Genomic DNA, 15,685 nt, shown 5'->3' on the forward strand with positions numbered 1-15,685 from the left:
CTCTTTTCTGCCAGACATCGCCGCTCTCTCCATGTCTGGTTTCTGCTCTAGATACCTTGGTGCATTGGAGGACTCTTTTCTGCCAGACAGCGCCGCTCTCTCCCTGTCTGGTTTCTGCACTAGGGACCTTGTTGCATTGGAGGACTCTTCTCTGCCAGACATCGCTGCTCTCTCCCTGTCTGGTTTCTGTGCTAGTGAGCTAGGTGCATTGGAGGACTCTCTCTGCCAGACATCGTTGCTCTCTCCCTGTCTGGTTTCTGCACTAAGGACCTTGGGACATTGGAGGACTCTCTCTGCCAGACATTGCTGCTCTCTCCCTGTCTGGTTTCTGCACTAGGGACCTTGGTGCATTGGAGGACTCTTCTCTGCCAGACATCGCCGCTCTCTCCCTGTCTGGTTTCTGCACTAGGGACCTTGGGGCATTGGAGAACTCTCTCAACCAGACATCGCCGCTCTCTCCCTGTCTGGTTTCTGCACTAGGCACCTTGGTGCATTGGAGGGCTCTCTCTGCCAGACATCGCTGCTCTCTCCCTGTCTGGTTTCTGCACTAGGGACCTTGGTGCATTGGAGGACTCTTCTCTGCCAGACATCGCCGCTCTCTCCCTGTCTGGTTTCTGCACTAGGGACCCTGGTGCATTGGAGGACCCTTCTCTGCCAGAAATCGCCGCGCTCTCCCTGTCTGGTTTCTGCATTAGGGACCTAGGTGCATTGGAGGACTCTTCTCTGACAGACATCGCCGCTCTCTCCCTGTCTGGTTTCTGCACTAGGGACCTTGGGGCATTGGAGGGCTCTCTCTGCCAGACATCGCCGCTCTGTCCCTGTCTGGTTTCTGCACTAGGAACCAGAGTGCATTGGAGGGCTCTCTCTGCCAGACATCGCCGCTCTCTCCCTGTCATGTTTCTGCACTAGGGACCTTGGGGCATTGGAGGACTCTCTCTGCCAGACATCGCCGCTCTCTCCCTGTCTGGTTTCTGGACTAGGGTCCTAGGTGCATTAGAGGACCCTTCTATGCCAGACATCGCCGCTCTCTCCATGTCTGGTTTCTGCACTAGGGACCTTGGTGCATTGGAGGGCTATCTGTCAGACATCGCCGCTCTCTCCCCGTCTGGTTTCTGTACTAGGGACCTTGGTGCATTGGAGGACTCTTCTCTGCCAGACATCACAGCTCTCTCCCTGTCTGGTTTCTGCACTAGGGACCTTGGTGCATTGGAGGACCCTTCTCTGCCAGACATCGCCGCGCTCTCCCTGTCTGGTTTCTGCACTAGGGACCTTAGTGCATTGGAGGGCTCTCTCTGCCAGACATCGCCGCTCTCTCTCTCTCTGGTTTCTGCATTAGGGACCTTGGGGCATTGGAGGACTCTCTCTGCCAGACATCGCTGCTCTCTCACTGTCTGGTTTCTGCACGAGGGACCTAGGTGCATTGAAGGACCCTTCTCTGCCAGACATCGCCACTCTCTCCCTGTCTGGTTTCTGCACTAGGGACCTAGGTGCATTGGAGGTCTCTCTCTGCCAGACATCGTCGCTCTCTCCCTGTCTGGTTTCTGCACTAGGGACCTTGGGGCATTGGAGGACTTTCTCTGCCACACATCGCCACTCTCTCCCTGCCTGGTTTCTGCACTAGGGACCTTGGTGCATTGGAGGGCTATCTGCCAGACATCGCCGCTCTCTCCCTGTCTGGTTTCTGCACTAGGGACCTTGGGGCATTGGAGGACTCTCTCTGCCAGACATCGCTGCTCTCTCCCTGTCTGGTTGCTGCACTAGGGACCTTGGGGCATCCGAGGTCCCTTCTCTGCCAGACATCGCTGCTCTCTCCCTGTCTGGTTTCTGCACTAGGGACCTTGGGGCATTGGAGGACTCTTCTCTGCCAGACATCGCCGCTCTCTCCCTGTCTGGTTTCTGCACTAGGGACCTTGGGGCATTCGAGGGCCCCTCTCTTCCAGACATCGCCGCTCTCTCCCTGTCTGGTTTTTGCACTAGGGACCTAGGTGCATTGGAGGACCCTTCTCTGCCAGACATCGCCGCTCTCTCCCTGTCTGGTTCTGCACTAGGGTCCTTGGTGAATTGGAGGGCTCTCTGCCAGACATCGCCGCTCTCTCCCTGTCTGGTTTCTGCAATAGGGACCTTGGTGCATTGGAGGACCCTTCTCTGCCAGACATCGCCGCTCTCTCCCTGTCTGGTTTCTGCACTAGGGACCTTGGTGCATTGGAGGGCTCTCTGCCAGACATCGCTGCTCTCTCCCTGTCTGGTATCTGCACTAGGGACCTTCAGGCATTCAAGGGGTCTTCTCTGCCAGACATCGCCGCTCTCTCCCTGTCTGGTTTCTGCACTAGGGACCTTGGTGCATTGGAGGACTCTTCTCTGCCAGACATCGCCGCTCTCTCCCTGTCTGGTTTCTGCACTAGGGACCTTGGTGCATTGGAGGACCCTTCTCTGCCAGACATCGCCCCTCTCTCCCTGTCTGGTTTCTGCACTAAGGACCTTGGTGCATTGGAGGATTCCTCTCTGCCAGACATCTCCGCTCTCTCCCTGTCTGGTTTCTGCTCTAGGGACCTTGGTGCATTGGAGGACTCTTCTCTGCCAGACATCACTGCTCTCACCCTGTCTGGTTTCTGCTCTAGGGACCGTGGTGCATTGGAGGACTCTTCTCTGCGAGACATCGCCGCTCTCTACCTGTCTGGTTTCTGCACTAGGGACCTTGGTGCATTGGAGGACTCTCTCTGCCAGACATCGCCGCTCTCTCCCTGTCTGGTTTCTGCACTAGGGACCTTGGTGCATTGGAGGACTCTTTTCTGCCAGACATCGCCGCTCTCTCCATGTCTGGGTTCTGCTCTAGATACCTTGGTGCATTGGAGGACTCTTTTTTTCCAGACATCGCCGCTCTCTCCCTGTCTGGTTTCTGCACTAGGGACCTTGTTACATTGGAGGACTCTTCTCTGCCAGACATCGCTGCTCTCTCCCTGTCTGGTTTCTGTGCTAGTGACCTAGGTGCATTGGAGGACTCTCTCTGCCAGACATCCCTGCTCTCTCCCTGTCTGGTTTCTGCACTAAGGACCTTGGGGCATTGGAGGACTCTCTCTGCCAGACATCGCTGCTCTCTCCCTGTCTGGTTTCTGCACTAGGGACCTTGGTGCATTGGAGGACTCTTCTCTGCCAGACATCGCCGCTCTCTCCCTGTCTGGTTTCTGCACTAGGGACCTTGGGGCATTGGAAAACTCTCTCTGCCAGACATCGCCGCTCTCTACCTCTCTGGTTTCTGCACTAGGGACCTTGGGGCATTGGAGAACTCTCTCTGCCAGACATCGCCGCTCTCTCCCTGTCTGGTTTCTGCACTAGGGACCCTGGTGCATTGGAGGACCCTTCTCTGCCAGACATCGCCGCGCTCTCCCTGTCTGGTTTCTGCATTAGGGACCTAGGTGCATTGGAGGACTCTTCTCTGACAGACATCGCCGCTCTCTCCCTGTCTGGTTTCTGCACTAGGGACCTTGGGGCATTGGAGGGCTCTCTCTGCCAGACATCGCCGCTCTGTCCCTGTCTGGTTTCTGCACTAGGAACCAGAGTGCATTGGAGGGCTCTCTCTGCCAGACATCGCCGCTCTCTCCCTGTCATGTTTCTGCACTAGGGACCTTGGGGCATTGGAGGACTCTCTCTGCCAGACATCGCCGCTCTCTCCCTGTCTGGTTTCTGGACTAGGGTCCTAGGTGCATTAGAGGACCCTTCTATGCCAGACATCGCCGCTCTCTCCATGTCTGGTTTCTGCACTAGGGACCTTGGTGCATTGGAGGGCTATCTGCCAGACATCGCCGCTCTCTCCCCGTCTGGTTTCTGTACTAGGGACCTTGGTGCATTGGAGGACTCTTCTCTGCCAGACATCACAGCTCTCTCCCTGTCTGGTTTCTGCACTAGGGACCTTGGTGCATTGGAGGACCCTTCTCTGCCAGACATCGCCGCGCTCTCCCTGTCTGGTTTCTGCACTAGGGACCTTAGTGCATTGGAGGGCTCTCTCTGCCAGACATCGCCGCTCTCTCTCTCTCTGGTTTCTGCATTAGGGACCTTGGGGCATTGGAGGACTCTCTCTGCCAGACATCGCTGCTCTCTCACTGTCTGGTTTCTGCACGAGGGACCTAGGTGCATTGAAGGACCCTTCTCTGCCAGACATCGCCACTCTCTCCCTGTCTGGTTTCTGCACTAGGGACCTAGGTGCATTGGAGGTCTCTCTCTGCCAGACATCGTCGCTCTCTCCCTGTCTGGTTTCTGCACTAGGGACCTTGGGGCATTGGAGGACTCTCTCTGCCAGACATCGCCACTCTCTCCCTGCCTGGTTTCTGGACTAGGGACCTTGGTGCATTGGAGGGCTATCTGCCAGACATCGCCGCTCTCTCCCTGTCTGGTTTCTGCACTAGGGACCTTGGGGCATTGGAGGACTCTCTCTGCCAGACATCGCTGCTCTCTCCCTGTCTGGTTGCTGCACTAGGGACCTTGGGGCATCCGAGGTCCCTTCTCTGCCAGACATCGCTGCTCTCTCCCTGTCTGGTTTCTGCACTAGGGACCTTGGGGCATTGGAGGACTCTTCTCTGCCAGACATCGCCGCTCTCTCCCTGTCTGGTTTCTGCACTAGGGACCTTGGGGCATTCGAGGGCCCCTCTCTTCCAGACATCGCCGCTCTCTCCCTGTCTGGTTTTTGCACTAGGGACCTAGGTGCATTGGAGGACCCTTCTCTGCCAGACATCGCCACTCTCTCCCTGTCTGGTTTCTGCACTAGGGTCCTTGGTGAATTGGAGGGCTCTCTGCCAGACATCGCCGCTCTCTCCCTGTCTGGTTTCTGCACTAGGGACCTTGGTGCATTGGAGGACCCTTCTCTGCCAGACATTGCCGCTCTCTCCCTGTCTGGTTTCTGCACTAGGGACCTTGGTGCATTGGAGGGCTCTCTGCCAGACATCGCTGCTCTCTCCCTGTCTGGTATCTGCACTAGGGACCTTCAGGCATTCAAGGGGTCTTCTCTGCCAGACATCGCCGCTCTCTCCCTGTCTGGTTTCTGCACTAGGGACCTTGGTGCATTGGAGGACTCTTCTCTGCCAGACATCGCCGCTCTCTCCCTGTCTGGTTTCTGCACTAGGGACCTTGGTGCATTGGAGGACCCTTCTCTGCCAGACATCGCCCCTCTCTCCCTGTCTGGTTTCTGCACTAAGGACCTTGGTGCATTGGAGGATTCCTCTCTGCCAGACATCCCCGCTCTCTCCCTGTCTGGTTTCTGCTCTAGGGACCTTGGTGCATTGGAGGACTCTTCTCTGCCAGACATCACTGCTCTCACCCTGTCTGGTTTCTGCTCTAGGGACCGTGGTGCATTGGAGGACTCTTCTCTGCGAGACATCGCCGCTCTCTACCTGTCTGGTTTCTGCACTAGGGACCTTGGTGCATTGGAGGACTCTCTCTGCCAGACATCGCCGCTCTCTCCCTGTCTGGTTTCTGCACTAGGGACCTTGGTGCATTGGAGGACTCTTTTCTGCCAGACATCGCCGCTCTCTCCATGTCTGGTTTCTGCTCTAGATACCTTGGTGCATTGGAGGACTCTTTTTTTCCAGACATCGCCGCTCTCTCCCTGTCTGGTTTCTGCACTAGGGACCTTGTTACATTGGAGGACTCTTCTCTGCCAGACATCGCTGCTCTCTCCCTGTCTGGTTTCTGTGCTAGTGACCTAGGTGCATTGGAGAACTCTCTCTGCCAGACATCCCTGCTCTCTCCCTGTCTGGTTTCTGCACTAAGGACCTTGGGGCATTGGAGGACTCTCTCTGCCAGACATCGCTGCTCTCTCCCTGTCTGGTTTCTGCACTAGGGACCTTGGTGCATTGGAGGACTCTTCTCTGCCAGACATCGCCGCTCTCTCCCTGTCTGGTTTCTAAACTAGGGACCTTGGGGCATTGGAAAACTCTCTCTGCCAGACATCGCCGCTCTCTACCTCTCTGGTTTCTGCACTAGGGACCTTGGGGCATTGGAGAACTCTCTCTGCCAGACATCGCCGCTCTCTCCCTGTCTGGTTTCTGCACTAGGGACCCTGGTGCATTGGAGGACCCTTCTCTGCCAGACATCGCCGCGCTCTCCCTGTCTGGTTTCTGCATTAGGGACCTAGGTGCATTGGAGGACTCTTCTCTGACAGACATCGCCGCTCTCTCCCTGTCTGGTTTCTGCACTAGGGACCTTGGGGCATTGGAGGGCTCTCTCTGCCAGACATCGCCGCTCTGTCCCTGTCTGGTTTCTGCACTAGGAACCTAAGTGCATTGGAGGGCTCTCTCTGCCAGACATCGCCGCTCTCTCCCTGTCTGGTTTCTGCACTAGGGACCTTGGGGTATTGGAGGACTCTCTCTGCCAGACATCGCCGCTCTCTCCCTGTCTGGTTTCTGGGCTAGGGTCCTAGGTGCATTAGAGGACCCTTCTATGCCAGACATCGCCGCTCTCTCCCTGTCTGGTTTCTGCACTAGGGACCTTGGTGCATTGGAGGGCTATCTGCCAGACATCGCCGCTCTCTCCCCGTCTGGTTTCTGCACTAAGGACCTTGGTGCATTGGAGGACTCTTCTCTGCCAGACATCGCCGCTCTCTCCCCGTCTGGTTTCTGCACTAGGGACCTTGGTGCATTGGAGGACCCTTCTCTGCCAGACATCGCCGCTCTCTCCCTGTCTGGTTTCTGCACTAGGGACCTTAGTGCATTGGAGGGCTCTCTCTGCCAGACATCGCCGCTCTCTCCCTCTCTGGTTTCTGCATTAGGGACCTTGGGGCATTGGAGGACTCTCTCTGCCAGACATCGCTGCTCTCTCGCTGTCTGGTTTCTGCACGAGGGACCTAGGTGCATTGAAGGACCCTTCTCTGCCAGACATCGCCGCTCTCTCCCTGTCTGGTTTCTGCACTAGGGACCTAGGTGCATTGGAGGACTCTCTCTGCCAGACATCGTCGCTCTCTCCCTGTCTGGTTTCTGCACTAGGGACCTTGGGGCATTGGAGGACTCTCTCTGCTTGACATAGCCACTCTCTCCCTGCCTGGTTTCTGCACTAGGGACCTTGGTGCATTGGAGGGCTATCTGCCAGACATCGCCGCTCTCTGTCTGTCGGGTTTCTGCACTAGAGACCTTGGTGCATTGGAGGATTTCTCTCTGCCAGACATCGCTGCTCTCTCCCTGTCTGGTTTCTGCACTAGGGACCTTGGGGCATTCGAGGTCCCTTCTCTGCCAGACATCGCTGCTCTCTCCCTGTCTGGTTTCTGCACTAGGGACCTTGGGGCATTGGAGGACTCTTCTCTGCCAGACATCGCCGCTCTCTCCCTGTCTGGTTTCTGCACTAGGGACCTTGGGGCATTCGAGCGCCCTTCTCTGCCAGACATCGCCGCTCTCTCCCTGTCTGGTTTCTGCACTAGGGACCTAGGTGCATTGGAGGACCCTTCTCTGCCAGACATCGCCGCTCTCTCCCTGTCTGGTTTCTGCACTAGGGTCCTTGGTGAATTGGAGGGCTCTCTGCCAGACATCGCCGCTCTCTCCCTGTCTGGTTTCTGCACTAGGGGCCTTGGTGCATTGGAGGACCCTTCTCTGCCAGACATCGCCGCTCTCTCCCTCTCTGGTTTCTGCACTAGGGACCTTGGTGCATTGGAGGACCCTTCTCTGCCAGACATCGCTGCTCTCTCCCTGTCTGGTATCTGCACTAGGGACCTTCAGGCATTCAAGGGGTCTTCTCTGCCAGACATCGCCGCTCTCTCCCTGTCTGGTTTCTGCACTAGGGACCTTGGTGCATTGGAGGACTCTTCTCTGCCAGACATCGCCGCTCTCTCCCTGTCTGGTTTCTGCACTAGGGACCTTGGTGCATTGGAGGACCCTTCTCTGCCAGACATCGCTGCTCTCTCCCGGTCTGGTTTCTGCACTAGGGACCTTGGGGCATTGGAGGGCTCTTCTCTGCCAGACAGCGCCGCTCTCTCCCTGGGACCTTGGGACATTGGAGGACCCTTCTCTGCCAGACATCGCTGCTCTCTCTCTGGGACCTTGGTGCATTTGAGGGCTCTTCGCTGCCAGACATCGCCGCTCTCTCCCTGTCTGGTTTCTGCACTAGGGACCTTGGTGCATTGGAGGACCCTTCTCTATCAGACATCGCCAGAAAAGGGCCCTGAAGTGAAATCTCAGGCCCCACCAAAACCACCATCGTGACAAGAATGGGGCGAAGGAAATTGGAATTCATGTGGGTGGCCTGGGTGGACTTGGGCTCACATTCTTTGGGCAACTGAACTGTAAACCCGAGGCCACTGAGGAGGTTGACAATGTACCTCTCTCTTCCGCGAGGCCACTGAGGAGGTGCCAATGTACCTCTCTCTTCCGCAAGGCCACTGAGGAGGTGACAATGTACCTCTCTCTTCCGCGAGGCCACTGAGGAGGTGACAATGTACCTCTCTCTTCCGCGAGGCCACTGAGGAGGTTGACCGTGTACCTCTCTTGCGAGGCCACCGAGGAGGTGACAATGTACCTCTCTCTTCCGTGAGGCCACTGAGGAGGTTGACCGTGTACCTCTCTTGCGAGGCCACTGAGGAGGAGACAATGTACCTCTCTCTTCCGCGAGGCCACTGAGGAGGTGACAATGTACCTCTCTCTTCTGTGAGGCCACTGAGGAGGTGACAATGTACCTCTCTCTTCCGCGAGGCCACTGGGGAGGTTGACCATGTACCTCTCTCTTCCGCGAGGCCACTGAGGAGGTGGCAATGTACCTCTCTTTTCCGCGAGGCCACTGAGGAGGTTGACAATGTACCTCTCTCTTCCGCGAGGCCACTGAGGAGGCTGACAATGTACCTCTCTCTTCTGCGATGCCACTGAGGAGGTGACAATGTACCTCTCTTTTCCGCGAGGCCACTGAGGAGGTGACAATGTACCTCTCTCTTCTGCGAGGCCACTGAGGAGGTGACAATGTACCTCTCTCTTCCGCGAGGCCACTGAGGAGGTTGACCGTGTACCTCTCTCTTCCGCAAAGCCACCGAGGAGGCTGACAATGTACCTCTCTCTTCCGTGAGGCCACTGAGGAGGCTGACCATGTACCTCTCTCTTCCTCTCGATCCGTTGTCTGAAGATTCTGGTCTAGAAGCTCAAAGTACCAAACTACCAATGTAACCGTGAATCCATTGCCTATTTTCCGATCTTTGATAAAGGGGTGCCCCCTACCACTGGCGTTGTTGTCCCCTAGATGATCTTTCTAGTGTGTATTCACCTATGGGTACCACAAGTGTCGTTTCTCCTGTGAAAAGGCCCCCTCTGGATGTACCAGGGGTGCCTGAAGGGAAAAAAGAACAAGAATTGGCATAGCCAATAGGTCTCGCCTTTGGGGCCTTATAAGTGTTTAGCCAGAGCTATTGACTTTGCCAATGTCTTTAAGCTGTGCTGTAGAGAAATGTGGCTGCTGTGCAGCTTGCTGAAAAGTTTTAATAAAAAAGTGTCAGAAGCATTTTTGTAACCTTATATATGACCAAGAAGGCATTATGTACAACTGAACGACCATATTAAAAAAAGTATTTACATAAAAAAATGTCCTCAGTTTTCTTTTGTTCTTGCAATGCTGGCAACTTGTTTCCGCCTATTCCAATGGTTGCTTGTTAAAGCTTTTTTTTGAGAGGGCATAAACAACCGGAGGGTTCAGGTTGGAAACTAGTACCTGTATTATAACACTAGCAGCGGTCAGACGCTAGTGGAGAATCAACAGATGACAGATTCCGAGAGAAGGCTGAGGGGGTGCTGAGGGATGCTGAGGTGGTAGTGGGGGTGGTGACTGGTGTGGAGACAATGCTGAGGTGATGCTGAATGGTCCTCAGGCCTTGCTAAGTGATGACGATGTGGTGGTGTACTATTGCAAAGGTGATGCTGAGTGATACTGATGTGGTGCTGAGTGATGCTGGGGTGGTGCTGAGTGATGCTGTGGTGGCGCTGAGTGATGCTGTGGTGTAGCCGAGTGATGCTGTGGTGGCGCTAGGTGATGCTGTGGTGGGCCTGGGTGACGCTGTGGTGGCGCTAGGTGATGCTGTGGTGGGCCTGGGTGACGCTGTGGTGGCGCTGAGTGATGCTGTGGAGGCCCTGAGTGATGCTGTGGTGGCCCTGAGTGATCCTGTGGTGGCCCTGAGGGAGGCTGTGGTGATGCTGATTGATGATGTGGTTGTGCTGAGTGATGTTGTGGTGGTGCCGAGTGATGCTGTGGTGGTGTTCCTGAGTGATGCTGTGGTTGTTCTGAGTGATGTTGTGGTGGTGCCGAGTGATGCTGTGGTGGTGTTCCTGAGTGATGCTGGGGTGGTGCTGAGTGATGCTGTGGTGGCGCTGAGTGATGCTGTGGTGTAGCCGAGTGATGCTGTGGTGGCGCTAGGTGATGCTGTGGTGGGCCTGGGTGACGCTGTGGTGGCGCTAGGTGATGCTGTGGTGGGCCTGGGTGATGCTGTAGTGGCGCTGAGTGATGCTGTGGAGGCCCTGAGTGATGCTGTGGTGGCCCTGAGTGATCCTGTGGGGGCCCTGAGGGAGGCTGTGGTGATGCTGATTGATGATGTGGTTGTGCTGAGTGATGTTGTGGTGGTGCCGAGTGATGCTGTGGTGGTGTTCCTGAGTGATGCTGTGGTTGTGCTGAGTGATGTTGTGGTGGTGCCGAGTGATGCTGTGGTGGTGTTCCTGAGTGATGCTGTGGTTGTGCTGAGTGATGTTGTGGTGGTGCCGAGTGATGCTGTGGTGGTGTTCCTGAGTGATGCTGTGGTGGCCCTGAGTGATGCTGTGGTGGTGCTGAGTGATGCTGTGGTGGTGCTGAGTGATATTGTTGTGGCGCTGAGTAATGCTGTGGTGGCGCTGAGTAATGCTGTGGTGGCGCTGAGTAATGCTGTGGTGGCCCTGAGTGATGCTGTGGTGGCGCTGAGTGATGCTGTGGTGGTGTTCCTGAGTGATGCTGTGGTTGTGCTGAGTGATGTTGCGGTGAAGGTGAGTGATGCTGTGGTGGTGCTGAGTGATGCTGTGGTGGTGCTGAGTGATGCTGTGGTGGTGCTGAGTGATATTGTTGTGGCGCTGAGTGATGCTGTGGTGGCCCTGAGTGATGCTGTGGTGGCACTGAGTAATGCTGTGGTGGCCCTGAGTGATGCTGTGGTGGCGCTGAGTGATGCTGTGGTGGCGCTGAGTGATGCTGTGGTGACGCTGAGTGAGGCTGTCGTGGCGCTGAGTGATGCTGTGGTGGTGCTGAGTGATGCTGTTGTGGCGCTGAGGGATGCTGTGGTGGCCCTGAGTGATGCTGTGGTGGTGCTGAGTGATGCTGTGGTGGTGCTGAGTGATGCTGTGGTGGCGCTGAGTGATGCTGTGGTGGTGCTGAGTGATGCTGTGGTGGCGCTTTCGTTACACTGTGCTTAAAAACTGTTGTGTGAGGGGAGCTGATTTCCGTGTGAAGCACTATAATGCCCTTGGTTCAAGTTTGTTCTATAATTATGCGGGACAGGCAAGCGGGTGTGGCTTAATGTAATGTAATCGGACAATATCAGGTGAAAGCACTACGTATTCACAGCTCAGGGAGTGCTTCTTCTTATGACAAATCTCCAAATATCACACCCGTTGCGGCTAGGGCTGCAGATGTTAGAACTGGGTAACTAGGTTAGAATCTCGGCTCTTGCGCAGCATCTTGTGATTCCGTGCACATCACTTTGTTACACTGTGCTTAAAAACTGTTGTGTAAGGGGAGCGGACTTCCGTGTGAAGCGCTATAATGCCCTTGGTTCAAGTTTGCGCTATAATTATGTGGGACAGGCAAGCGGGTGTGGCCTAATGTAATGTAATCGGACAATATCAGGTGAAAGCACTACGTATTCACAGCTCAGGGAGTGCTTTTTCTTATGACAAATCTCCTAATATCACACCCGTTGCGACTAGGGCTGCGGATGTTAGAACTGGGTAACTAGGTTAGAATCTCGGCTCAGGTGCAGCATCTAGTGATTCCGTGCACATCGCTTCGTTACACTGTGCTTAAAAACTGTTGTGTAAGGGGAGCTGATTTCCGTGTGAAGCGCTATAATGCCCTTGGTTCAAGTTTGCGCTATGATTATGTGGGACAGGCAAGCGGGTGTGGCCTAATGTAATGTAATCGGACAATATCAGGTGAAAGCACTAAGCCTGGGAGTTGGGTGCGCGCGCGCTAAAAGGAAATAAAAAAAAAACACGTGAGTGGTGCGCGCACGGCAGCAAAAGTGAAAGCAGCGGCAGCGTCCCGCGAGTGTAAGGGTGCCTGCGAGCGAGAGAGGAGAGCCAGATGGCACAACCAGATCACGGCTGTGCGCGTGCCCGTGCATGTAACCGCAAGCTTTAGGCCACAAGCAAAAGCTTGTGGTCGGATTTCTGAATCCCACTCACTAAATGTCTTGCCAGGTCAGCGAATGTGCTGGCTCAGGCGAGACCTAAAAAGAACTCAGCGTATTATGAAATGTAAGTCTAAAATGCGAAGGTTCTCAAGTCCCACTGGGATCAAACGCCACAACACAAAGGCCACCATTGTGCCAGGTGTGGCTACCACATGTCTGGCCCACCAATCGCAAGCGTGGCCCCTCACACAATAGGTAAAAACCATCATGGTATCATGGGGGACAAACTTTGCAAGGACTTCAGTCACACCAACCAAACCCTGATTGATTGACTGGTTGATCGATTGATTGATTGATATAAAGACACAACCATAATCAGAATGGCAATAATATGGAAGGGTTACAAGTATGCCAAATGTGGGGAAAATACACATGCCAAAGCCACTATTATTATTAAGGATGGCCAGCGTGGTGACGTGGAGGCCACCATACCATCAGGGATGGCCATCTTTATGTCTGGGATGGCCATCATTATGTCTGGGATGGCCACCATTATCGCAGGGATGGCTACCATTATGTGCGAAGTGGCCGCCACTATGTCTGGGATGGCCACAATTATTATTAATGATGGCCACCGTGATGACGTGGAAGCCACCATACCATCAGGGATGGCCACCTTTATGCCTGGTATGTCCACCATTATGTGAGAAGTGGCCACCTTTATGTGAGGGACGGCCACCATTATGAGAGGGACGGCCTCTATTATGTGAGGGACGGCCGCTATTAGGGGCAGCCGCCATTATGTGAGGGATGGCCACCATTATGTGAGGCACGGCTGCCATTATGTGAGAAGTGGCCACATTTATGTGAGGGACGGCCACCATTATGTGAGGGATTGGCGCCATTATGTGAGGGATGGCCCCCATTATGTGAGGGACGGCCGCCATTCTATGAGGGACGGCCACCATTATGTGAGGGCCGGCCACCATTATGTGAGGGGTGGCCATTATTATGTCAGGGTCGGACACCATTATGTGAGGGATGGCTAACATTATGTGAGAAGTGGCCATCTTTATGTGAGGGACGGCCACCATTGTGTGAGGGATGGCTACCTTTATGTGAGGGACGGCCACCATTATGTGAGGGACGTCTACCATTATGTGAGGGACGGCCGCCATTATGTGAGGGACGGCCACCATTATGTGAGGGGTGGCCATTATTATGTCAGGGTTGGCCACCGCTATGTGAGGGATGGCTGCCATTATGTGAGGGACAGCCACCTTTATGTGAGGGACGACCACCTTTATGTGAGGGATGACAACCTTTATGTGAGGGATGGCCACCATTATGTGAGGGATGGCCACCGTTATGTGAGGGACGGCCACCAATATGCGAGGGACAGCCTTCATTATGTGAGGGACGGCCACCATTATGTGAGGCACGGCTGCTATTATGTGAGAAGTGGCCACCTTTATGTGAGCGGCGGCCACCATTATGTGAGGGACGGCCACCATTATGTGAGGGCCAGCCGCCATTATGTGAGGGATGCCGCCATTATGTGAGGGACGGCCACCATTATGTGAGGGACGGCCACTATCATGTGAGGGATGGCCACCAATATGTGAGGGACGGCTGCCATTATGTGAGGCACGGCTGCCATTATGTGAGGGAACGGCCACCATTATGTGAGGGACGGCCACTATCATGTGAGGGATGGCCACCAATATGTGAGGGACGGCTGCCATTATGTGAGGGACGTCTACCATTATGTGAGGGACGGCCACCATTATGTGAGGGACGGCCACCATTATGTGAGGGGTGGCCATTATTATGTCGGGGTTGGCCACCGCTATGTGAGGGATGGCTGCCATTATGTGAGGGACAGCCACCTTTATGTGAGGGACGACCACCTTTATGTGAGGGATGTCCACCTTTATGTGAGGGATGGCCACCATTATGTGAGGGATGGCCACCGTTATGTGAGGGACGGCCACCAATATGCGAGGGACAGCCTTCATTATGTGAGGGACGGCCACCATTATGTGAGGCACGGCTGCTATTATGTGAGAAGTGGCCACCTTTATGTGAGCGGCGGCCACCATTATGTGAGGGACGGCCACCATTATGTGAGGGCCAGCCGCCATTATGTGAGGGATGCCGCCATTATGTGAGGGACGGCCACCATTATGTGAGGGACGGCCACTATCATGTGAGGGATGGCCACCAATATGTGAGGGACGGCTGCCATTATGTGAGGCACGGCTGCCATTATGTGAGGAAACGGCTACCATTATGTGAGGGACGGCCACTATCATGTGAGGGATGGCCACCAATATGTGAGGGACGGCTGCCATTATGTGAGGCACGTCTGCCATTATGTGTGGGAACGGCCACCATTATGTGAGGGACGGCCACCATTATAAGAGGGACGGCCACTATCATGTGAGGGATGGCCACCAATATGTGAGGGACGGCTGCCATTATGTGAGACACGGCTGTCATTATGTGAGGCACGGCCACCATTATGTGAGGGACGGCCGCCATTATGTGAGGGACGGCCACCATTATATCAGGGGGCGCCACCATTATGTAACAAGACCAGCATAAAGATGCGAGTGTACAATCATGCCTCCGAGGGCTTCTATTTATCTAAGGTGGCCACCATGGTGTCAATAGCAAGAAACATATGCAAGGGCTACAATTGTGCCTGCCGGGGCAACAGCATCATGCCAGGGGTTGTCAGACAGATGAACATCCACACCCACACGGTGATTCACGTGTGGAATCAAGTCATGTGCACAAGCACACACATCAGCACATGCATTCACACAAAAACATACAGACACACTCAGTACTCACCAACCACAAAGATGATTTTGCATGACTTCAGCTTTTCTGGAATAAGAAATAAAGAGAAGTGTTAGTATTCTCGCCCAAGATCAGCCGAAGAGCTGGTCAAGAATGGACCTAGGAGTTTTAGGACTATGGGAAGAACACCTGTGCATAGAGACTTGTGTATCTCTCTATCGCCACCTGTGCATAGAGACTTGTGTATCTGTCTATCGCCACCTGTGCACAGAGACTTGTGTATCTCTCTATCGCCACTTGTGCATAGAGACTTGTGTATCCCTCTATCGCAACTTGTGCATAGAGACTTGTGTATCTCTCTATCGCCACCTGTGCATAGAGACTTGTGTATCTCTCTATCGCCACTTGTGCATAGTGATCTGTGTATCTCTCTATCGCCACCTGTGCACAGAGACTTGTGTATCTCTCTATCGCCACTTGTGCATAGAGACTTGTGTATCTCTCTATCGCCACTTGTGCATAGAGATCTGTGTATCTCTCTATTGCCACCTGTGCATAGAG

General features: G+C 54.6%; 1 protein-coding gene across 2 annotated transcripts in view; it reads right to left on the reverse strand.

The window, feature by feature from the left end:
• The window catches only part of AK1 (adenylate kinase 1), a 189,498-nt gene that overhangs the window by 107,031 nt on the left and 66,782 nt on the right, over window positions 1-15,685 (reverse strand). For both annotated transcript variants that reach the window (XM_085614143.1, XM_085614142.1), the window contains one exon: window positions 15,176-15,211. In XM_085614143.1, the coding sequence (XP_085470269.1) occupies window positions 15,176-15,211 (36 nt within the window). The remainder of the gene's footprint in view (window positions 1-15,175; window positions 15,212-15,685) is intronic.

Source organism: Triturus cristatus, chromosome 1_2 (genome assembly GCF_964204655.1).
Source record: "Triturus cristatus chromosome 1_2, aTriCri1.1, whole genome shotgun sequence".
In the NCBI taxonomy this organism is placed as follows: domain Eukaryota; kingdom Metazoa; phylum Chordata; class Amphibia; order Caudata; family Salamandridae; genus Triturus; species Triturus cristatus.